Genomic DNA, 9,166 nt, shown 5'->3' with positions numbered 1-9,166 from the left:
CGCGCTTCTCCCGCTCTGTGTCGCTTTGGCAGCGCTCTTTGGGCGAGAGCGGAGCGGCTCGGACTGCCAATTGATTTGTTTTCAAGTCGCAGCGGGGAGGGAGGGGGTCGCTCCTCCCCCCCCCCCATAGCCTTCCCGGGCATTTGCTAGACACGACTGTTTTTCTTTTTTGTTCCTTGGCGGTGATGATTTTTGCTAATTTGGCGTGTGTGTTAAAATTGGCGTGTTTTTTTTTTTAAAGTCTCTTGCCGCTCGTGTATATATATATTAACCCGGCTACGATCGAGCTCTTTGCTTAGTCAAGCCCCATTATACATTTGAAAGAAAGTAAATAAAGGTGAGTGGGGTGAGGGGGATTGTCTCCCGTCTCGTGCCTCTCGTGGTCCGCTTCTCGCCTGTCGCCCTTCCCCCCCCCTCTGACTTTGCAGTCAAAACAAACCTAAGAAAAGCCGCTCGGGGTTCGCGAACGGTCCGCCCCCCCCCCCCCGCGTCTCGTCGTGGTAGCAAGGAGAAGGATTTGGTGGCGAGGCAGCCTTAAAAGGATGAGGGGAGGAGGAGTGAACGGAGGAGCACTTTGCAGTGTACAAACTCTATTGTGACGCACTTTACTACAACTGATGGCTCTTGCCAAACCTTCCAGACTTGCTGTGATCAGCATATTCGGCAGAACAATGGAGCGAGAGCCTGGCCAAGTTCCCTGTCCTGCACAATCACGGCATCGACTCCTTCAGTTAACATTTCAGCACTCTATCCGACCCTCCTTTCTAATGACTTGGAGGGAGGGGGGGATCGGAGTTTAATGCCTGCTGGCTCTTTCTCTCCTGCTCTCTCTCTCTCTGCCTTTTTTTTTTTAACCAAGTGAACCAATAGGTGTTTTTTTCCCTTTTTGTTTTCCCCCCTTCTAAATATGGTCAGACTTGGAACAGTACTGAGTTGGCTATCAAGTTTTGTTAAAACTTTTTTCCCACCCTTTTCAGCGCTTTTCCTGAGTGGTGTTGGACTGGATAGCACTTGACACCTTTAGCAGTGCTTGATGGGAGGAAAAACAGGGTTTGAAATCCTAAGGGGATGTAAAATGCAAAGCGATTTGCGCTGTTAACAGCCTAGTGAGTTCTTAATGACTCCCCTTCAAGTCATCGTTTTTATACAGCCTAACTGGGCCTTATAATGTAATTTACATTGGTTTTTTCTCTCTCTCTCTTTTCCAGGGGAAAAGGCAGACCAAATGGCAAAACAATTTTCGGATTTGAATTCTGAGTGCGATAGAGAAGGCAGACAATTGCAACCTGCTGAAAGGCCATCTCAGCCTCAGCATCTTCGACCTGGGGCTCCTACCTCCTTACAAACTGAGTATCAAGGTAATCATTCAGGCGAGCGGGACGGCTCTTCGCCCGGTAGTCCTCAGGGATCGTTGGCACCACCCTCCAGCCCCAGCCCGTTTGCTACCAGATCCCCATTGTTCATGTTTGTAAGAAGATCCCCACTGCTGTCCAGATCCTCCAGTGGGTATTTCTCTTTTGACATCGACAGGAGTCCTGCACCTATGAGTTGCGACAGGGCCACGCAGACTCCGAGCCCTCCCTGCCAAGCCTTCACTCATTATTTGAGCGCAATGGGTAAGCAAGATCATGATGGTAAGAGAATTTCCCACTCATGTTCTGAATACACGTCTAACCCCCCCTGTGAAACAGGCATTCCCTTTTTTGGAATTGGTATGTCGATGCTGAAGGAGTTTATTTGTGTAGTGTGTGGCTAAGAGATGGGAGTGAATCATGAAACACCTTAGTTCAGCTTTGGCTTTTGCCATGAACTCGCTGGATAGGTAACCTCATGCAGACCACTAACATGGCTCCATTTTGGTCACAGGTCTTTCAAGCATAAAGTCTGCTGGCCGGATCCAGCCCCTTGAGAGCTCTTATCTGGCCCGCGAGCCAGCCGAGGCAACCACCTCCCTTGATCTGGCCTGGCGAGGCATGGCCTGGTGTGACCAAGTGACACTTAAGTCATATCTGGCCCTCATAAAAATTGAGTGCGACACCTCTTATTTAATATTTATCTGCCTGATGGGGTTGTAGTGCAGATTGTTGGGATATTGTATAAAAAGGATTTTGAACATTATGATATTAGAATAATGGGCTGTGTGTCCAAAAGAGAATGTTTTTTGAGAAAACCAGAAAGGTGTTGTCTGGTCATCTACTGATAGAGGCAGTGATACTTGTGTCCTCCTACTTAGAATATTTCTATCAATGGTAGTGGGACGGTTCTGGAGAAAGAGAGTTGAAGATTGTAGCCAAAACATCTAATTGGCTTCTGAGGCTGTTTCCAGACATTGCTTAGGAGTATGGGAAGATACCCTCTGAAGCAGAAAATGCCCCTTGGAAGAATTACTGCTGCACGGTTTTCAGAGAGAGCTCTGCAACTTGCTCGTGTCCATGCCCTTGCCCTTATTTGTATTAGGAACACCCTCCTTCCACGGGTGCTGTGGAACACAGGCAGGATAATGCTGCTGCAGTCCTCCTGTTTGTGGGCTTCCTAGAGGCACGTGGTTGGACACTGTGTGAACAGACTGCAGGACATGATGGGCCTTGGTCTGATCCAGCTTGGCTTTTCTCATGTCCCCCCGTGTCTAGTTTTGAGATGATCAAAGTCTCTTTGAGAGTGCAAGTCACCTCTAAGTTAAAGCTCTGGAAGCACTCAAGTTTTCATACCAGACTGGTCTACCATTGTTCAGTGATATATGCAGCTATTTTGAATACAGACTTGGTAAAAGTGAATACTGACAGTGTGATGTAGAAACCAGTTAAAGCCATGTCAGGTTAAGCTCCAGCATAGGAGCTGTATAAGCTGGTGCATTGCATCTTACCCCACAGTCAGGGTATTTTGCACGATTGGCTTCTTGCTTTGAGTGTTTGGGGGGGAGGGGGGAAGGTATTTTCTTTTCTTGGGATTCTTCCACAATGCTTAATTATGTTATATTGCACCGGACCAGGAACACAGGAAACCACTAGATGGGCAAGCTGTTATGCTAGTTTACTCTCAATTGCATGTACACCCTTTTACAGTGGATCTTGGTGTAATATTGCAGGCACGTTTATCTTCCTGTTTTTGCCATGGAAACTGAAGACACTTCTTGAAAATTCCACCAATCAGAATCTAGAAAGAAATCCATTGGGTTGTTTTCATAGGCTCAGCATTGATGTTTTAAAATAGCCTGTAGAATTTATTGAGGGTTTCAAGGTGTGTGTGTGTGTGTTTTGCATAGCTCACAACACATTTGGGAAAATATCTGTGCCACATTTATTTTATTAGGGAACAGATTGTAATGAGGTATCAAAACACACACACACTATGGCTTACCTGCATGTGCCTGTTTGTAGGATTATTGCTACAATATGTACAAATTAGTTATCACTTTTTTCCGTAAGAAAGATTTCATGCTATATGGCAGATAGAAATTTAACAGCTTTTCCTGGCATGGAGAAGAGTAGAGAAAATTGCACCTCTCTGACATAGATTTTTTTAAAAGCACAAGGGAGTCCGGGAGGGTTAGGGAGGAGTAAGTAGCAATCTCAGCAAAGAATTATGTTAACAAGTGAAAAGCCTTTGTACATTATTGGAGGTACAGTGATTGTGTGTTTAATTGGTTAAGGAAACAGCTTGATCAGAAATGACTGTACCCTTGGAATTTGTTTACTTTGGTTTATTTCTGCCCTCGTCCGTGGAGTGCGACTACATCTTAGGAGGTAATAAAATATGAAATACATGAAACAAGAATGCACTTTGTCTGCTTGAATACTGCTGCTAAATGCCAACCCAGGTGGCATTCTTATGGCAGATGGTCAGGAGGGTTTAGTAGACCTCCTGTAGGAAACAAATTCCTTAGTCCTCAAGCAGTGATCAAAGATGCCTTTCTTAGGTGCCTTTAGGTTGAATGACTTGGCTGATCTTTGATCACAGTGTGAATGTGCTCAAAACATGTTTAGTGGGGGTGTTACAGCATGCATGGAAGGAGGTCCCACTGAGTTCCTGTTCCAAGGTAAGTATGCATAAGACTGCGGCATTGCATAGAACTGCGGTCTTAACAATGCAGTCCTAAGCAGAGATGCACCCTTCTGTGTCTATTGAAGTCAGTTGGATAGCCATGATGGTCTGCAGTAGAAGAGCTACATTTGAGACCAGTTGCACCTTAGATCAACAAGATTTCCACAGTATAAGGTTTTGAGAGTCAAAGGTCTCTTCATCAGATGCAAGACATCTTGCATGTGATGAAGGGATGTCTTGTATCTGACAAAGGGAGTTTTGACTTTTCGAAAGCTTGTACTCTGGAAATCTTGTTAGACTTTAAGGCGCTACTGGACTGGAATCTAGCTCATTGAAGTCAACTCTTAGACTTGTGCCGTTAGTCCATTTGGCATCCCTGCCCTTTCTCCCCAGCAGAAGAATTCTGCCCCATTGTGCTGTTACTTTAATCTCCCTTCTCAAAAGCTTCATTTTTTATGTTTCTCATCCTCTCTTCTCCTTTTTCTTTCTTTATACTCTCTTTTTAAAACCTTGTAGATTTTTGGTGTTATATAGTTCGGTGTCATTGCCTAGATAAAATGTGTTCCTCATAAAAGTTAAACAAGGAGTGGGGGATGGAGTTCTCAAAGTGTTAGGTGGACCTCTAGGTAGGTGCTGTCAAGGTATGAGCTTCTCTGCAGTGCCGCTCCTGCCTTCGGTATATGCACCTAGAACAAGACAAGAGGTTGTCTTTCCCAGTGGTGTTAGTTCTGACGATCAGTATACCAACCTGGTTTTTCTCTGCAGACTTGGGCTTTGTGGTGCCAGGTGAGCCCTTAGTCGGTGGTAAATGTTAATATGCTCTGGGTTGCTTACTATCAAGTTGAACATTGAGGTACCATTTTGGGAAAATCTGGAAGTCATAAGGTAGTTTCTAGCAACACATGTCTGCATAAGGTTCCCAGAGGTACTTTTATGTGGCCTGCAGCTTCTGGTTAGAATCCAGAAAATCCAATAGCTGACTTTTGTTTTGTTTTATTTTTAATGTAGGTTTCTGGATGTCATGATTGCAGAGATGAGAATAAAGACTTGGATCCAGTCTAAAGTTCCTGTGGGTAGAAGGATTTTCACCCACCCAGTGTGACTTTCCTTCCTCCCCCCTTTTTCAGCAGCCTGAAATGCCACCTGTAATCTTGATTTTGGGGAGCATTTCAGGCTTCACAGGAGGGGGGAAATCACACTGCATGGGTGGAAATCCTAGTGTGTATAGTAATGTTACTCACGAACCAGCCCCACAAAAAGCAAACAGGGAAATAACTGTAAAGTTTTTCAAATTTGTTACATGTTTTAAGAACATATCATACGAAGGTAATACTTTAACAATACTGTAGAGCATGCATTTCATTTATTAATTAATTTTCTTCTTATATGTATAGAATTTCTTCATATGTCTATATAATGTATGCCGTACCTTCGCCATAAGGCAGTTTAGATCTGCCTGCTCTAATTTGGATTTCTGAAAATGATTCACAGTGAGACACGTTGCAGGGACTTGCTTTTGAGTAGACATCTGAATGATTGGACTATAAGATGTGCAAACTGGCTGTCACTGGGGTTTGTTCAAATGTCAAGTTTTACCAAACAGCATAGAAAATGAGGTTGGAAGTGCAAGGCAATTTTGGCTTCAGCTCTGGCCATAGTGGGTGATGTTTTTGCCTATTTACTTATGAAAAGTCTCCGGTTCTCTTTGTCTGTGGATAACTTTTGCTAGTAGTGCTACAGTAAAGGTTGCTCACAGTTGTTGTTTACCATCTATGCATGACAGATCATGCAGAATGAACCATTCAGAATTAAGTAGGCTGGTCAGCCACAAAGCTCCTATCAGAAGTAGTGGGGTTTATGAAGCTTGGTACAGTGGGTATTTGTGATGACTGTACCCATAGCAGAGGTTTTACTTAATTGCTTTTAAGGGTGGCTTGCCCTCTTCGGGACTAACTTGTGGGTATCTCTTTTCCCCATGTAGCTTCAGACAAAGTTGAAATCTGAGTTTACCGTGAGGCAGGGGAAGTTTTCTGCATTGAGCAGTTTATATGACCACTTCCCTTTCTTCATATTCTAGGTGAAAGTTGATTTTAAGTTTGACTTGTTCTTAACACAGGTCCATTTGTTTACATGTCTGTGCTTAAATAAAAAAATAGTGTCATGTTCATGAAAATGGGATACAGTTACATATTGGAAAGGTCCCTTCAAATAATAAGCACACAAATGAGGGTTGCAATACAAAAAATATGTACACAACAGCTGCAAAGCTACAAAGTTGTTTTAATGAAATGCCCCCTTAGAAACATTTTTTCTGTCAGTTCTATATTTTTTAGAAATTAATGAAAGTTTCACTAGTTCACTGGGCAAATGCTTGTTTTAGACAAGAGATGTTGAGGCAAAGGGAGCACTCTGCAGAGATCTTGAAGTTAAAATGCCAAATAATACTTACGAAATCAACAAGAGTTGTTATTCCATGGTCAATACTAACAGTTTTATTGGGGCATACGTTTTCAGTAACCGGAGCCCATTTAATCAGATGCAAGATAACACTTGTGCAAAATTTGTACACCACATATTGTGTATTTGAAAGGGGGAAGGAATCTGTGTTGTCATCTTGTTCTTGCTTGTTTTTAAAAAAACTTGTTAAGAAGGGGCACCTGGTTGGTTCTGGACTAAATTTTTCAATGTCAGAATGGAAATTTCCTGCTTCCCACCTCTCACAGCAGCTCACTGATCTCCCCAAAAACGTTGTTGCTGCTGGGGGATAGGGGACATTGAGGAATGACATGGGGGATCTGCAGTGGGCCGGGGGAATAGGTGGGAATTACCAGTTTAGTCTGGATCCCATCCAGCATTTTGAACATGTTCACAACTTCCTAGAATATGATTTATTACTTGATGCTAAAGTTTCTAACATATGGCTATTCTCAGAATCTTGGCAGATAAGGCTTGATGACGTAGAGACCTTTCAAGTGAAACACTTCCTTTTGTCATAATGGTGACATTATTAAGAACCTGTAGGGAAAGCAGAAGTGCAGGTGGCTCCTGCATCCTCTTTTTGCAATTCTGGCGTAGCATGCAAAGAGGGAACCTGCACATCTCCCCACGATAAGACGCATGGTCACTAATATCTGACACCCATATCTAACTGGCTTTCTCTTTGGATATTACCTTTCATTATCATAAGATCTGAAGCCACAGGGTGATTGAGTTAAAGATTACTAGGTAGAGGCCTAACATTATTTTGAGTTCCACCTTGGTGGAATCCTCAGAAATGCGATTTACAGAACAATCCACAAGGGGGGGGGGCTGAAAGGGGATAGGAGCCGGCATGACCCCTGCGCTGGTGTTAGTGCCACTTGTGCTGGCTGAACTGGCACTAATGCTGGTGCAGAGGCCACTTAATGCAGGCTCCGGGGAGTAGCGTGGGAGTGTGAGCAATGGGTGCCATGTGCAGCCTTGCTGGCAGTGTTTCACTGGCGCAAGGGCTTGTGCCGGCACCAGAGGGGGCATTCCTGGGGGCAGGGGTGGCTTTAGTTAGCACCCTGAGCCCTCTCACCCTGGGAATGCCCCCTTTTGCTGGTGTGAATTTGCACCTGCAAAAAGAGTCGTTTAGGCCCGTGGAACTGTATGGAGTAGTTCCATGTTTTCACTAAAATTCCATTTTTGGCTTCCTGCGCCTGGCAGCAAGCCAATCAGGAGGTGGCCTGGCTGCGCCATCCGTGGGCCCACCGCAACTATCCCCCCACTCAGGATTATGCTCTTATTTAGATTAGAATCCACCAGAAGGTAATTGGAGAGAGAGTGTGTGAGTAAACTTAGTAGGTGGCTGTCTGTTAATTGAAAGCTCCTCTGTGTGTGGAAATATTCATTCATCCTTAGACACAGGTTTACCCTCATTGGTAAGTAGGTTTAAATGCTTTGTTGTCAGAAATGTATTCTAAAGAAAATGTATGTTCATATGGACTGTTAAATAACTTCTGCAGATATTTATGGAACTGAACTTGCACTGAATACAGCTGGAGAAGTGTTTTGCTGTCCCATTGGTGGAATGCTGCTGCTGCTACACTTCCTGGAGTTCACTAGAGGTCCTTCTGACTCCAGTCCAACATGTGCCGGCAGTTGGAAGCAGCCACCGTAGTGCTTGCTCTGCAGGCAGCTAAATGGCGTCTCTGCCAACTCTCTCGCTATTTCTTGCTCCTTCTGCTGCCTTGTGCTGTGGAGAACAGGGAGGAGACGGCATGAGACAGAGAGCTGGTTACTCCCTATGAGCGGTTGGCTCAGCTGCCTGCACGTTCAACCCTCAGCACACAAAGAAAAAAACATTTGTCCTATCCTTGGCACATTCATACTCTACTAAAGTGCCTTGGTTCCTTACAACAACCTTGGGATGTGGCAAAACTATAATGGGTGACTGATACTAATGCTGGATTATTTGAAAAATGAAGTATGTTTGTTTTTGGCTTTGGGAATTAAAAAATAAGGATCACATCTGGGATTTGAGTTTGTATTCTGAAACGGTGAAACTGAAAATCACTTCGTGGCTCTAGAATTGCAGACCAAATATATCAGAGCAGTGTTACAGTTATGTAGTATGTGTTGAAGTATCTACATTGCTAGAAAGCGATGCACGGTATAGTGTCAAGGTTCTGGCCTTTATTTCAGAATTATTGCATATGGGGAAATCATATGGCTGTCCTGCCTTGATTTATGGGAGAAAATGAGCATTTTTTTTAGAACTTGAATTGTTTGGAAATGTTGATTACGTTGAGTGTTTGAACAGGGTTTTTAATCCAGCGTGCTGACTAGTAAGTTGTCTTCCATAGCAAAAGAACTGTTTAAGAAGGAGAGGAGGAGAAAACTGTTGCTTCTAGAGAATAGCATTTGGTTGTTGTGTCAATTTAGAGCCATCCTACGCTATCCTTGTCCTTCAAGTGGTGAAGTAGTCCTTCAAGCCACTTCAAGTAGTGCTTGCAGAGGATGACAAGCAGTCTCTGAAGCACTGAACAAGAAAGGGTGAGCTCTTTCTTCCCACAGTCTGTTGAATTTAGTAGCTAACAGCTACTTCCAAAAGCATCTGAAGCCAGATTGTGGGCATGGTACCCCTGTGAGGAGATATAAGCAA

At 43.9% G+C, this 9,166-nt stretch overlaps 1 protein-coding gene across 3 annotated transcripts in view; it reads left to right on the top strand.

The window, feature by feature from the left end:
* The first annotated feature begins 264 nt into the window (after positions 1 to 264).
* Positions 265 to 9,166, top strand: part of BCL2L11 (BCL2 like 11) — a 28,058-nt gene continuing 19,156 nt past the window's right edge. The window contains exons 1-2 of one of the 3 annotated variants that reach the window (XM_056853130.1): positions 265 to 337; positions 1,209 to 1,358. In XM_056853130.1, coding sequence (XP_056709108.1) covers positions 1,226 to 1,358 — 133 coding nt within the window. In that variant the 5' untranslated portion in view covers positions 265 to 337; positions 1,209 to 1,225. Of the gene's footprint in view, positions 338 to 1,208; positions 1,635 to 9,166 lie in introns of all 3 variants that reach the window. The other 2 variants (XM_056853129.1, XM_056853127.1) reach the window with 2 other exon arrangements.

Source organism: Euleptes europaea, chromosome 7 (assembly GCF_029931775.1).
Source record: "Euleptes europaea isolate rEulEur1 chromosome 7, rEulEur1.hap1, whole genome shotgun sequence".
NCBI lineage: Eukaryota > Metazoa > Chordata > Lepidosauria > Squamata > Sphaerodactylidae > Euleptes > Euleptes europaea.
The sequence above is the reverse complement of the archived record's forward strand: the minus strand, read 5'-3'. Positions and strand labels throughout refer to the sequence as shown.